Below are 475 nucleotides of genomic sequence, written 5' to 3'. Positions count from 1 at the left end.
ATCGAAGCCATCTTTGAGCAGTTCGCTCTCGAATATCAACTACATCCCTGAGCTCCAATTAAATATGCAATTGTGTTCGAACCCAATGCGAGAATGTTCTTCCACTGATGGAGTCTGGCGTTTGCGATCGCAGCCACGTTAGACAATGATTTTGAACGTCTTCATTGTTGACCAAGGACTTTGTCTTAACATGACATCCCTGATGTGAAGCAGGCAACGCTTGGTTTTCAATGTAGAATTTGGCCCACTCGCGGAGCTTTCTAGCTCTGTGGTCATTTGCACCATTGTTTGATGGCATCATGCTCGAAACGACCGATAAAGAGCTTTCCATTTTGGATGACATGGTTTGCTTCAGCAATAACAGATAACGATGAACTGCGATAGAGCGAATATAGTCGAATTTGTTTAGGCTTAATCGGCGCTCAAACGCGCGGCTCTGCCCAATGTGAGTCTGCTTTTCGAGCATGGCAATTGC

General features: G+C 45.3%; 1 protein-coding gene across 1 annotated transcript; it reads right to left on the bottom strand.

The window, feature by feature from the left end:
- Nucleotides 1-58: 58 nt before the first annotated feature.
- Nucleotides 59-466, bottom strand: PHALS_03946 (uncharacterized protein; the record flags this gene model as incomplete). Its single annotated transcript, XM_024718242.1, has 1 exon — nt 59-466. The coding sequence occupies one exon, from the start codon at nt 464-466 to the stop codon at nt 59-61; it is 408 nt and encodes a 135-aa protein (XP_024583660.1).
- Nucleotides 467-475: the final 9 nt, after the last annotated feature.

Source organism: Plasmopara halstedii, assembly GCF_900000015.1.
Source record: "Plasmopara halstedii genome assembly, contig: Scaffold_2429, whole genome shotgun sequence".
NCBI classification, from domain to species: domain Eukaryota; phylum Oomycota; class Peronosporomycetes; order Peronosporales; family Peronosporaceae; genus Plasmopara; species Plasmopara halstedii.
Note: the sequence above shows the minus strand (reverse complement) of the source record. Positions and strands in the feature narration are given on the sequence as shown.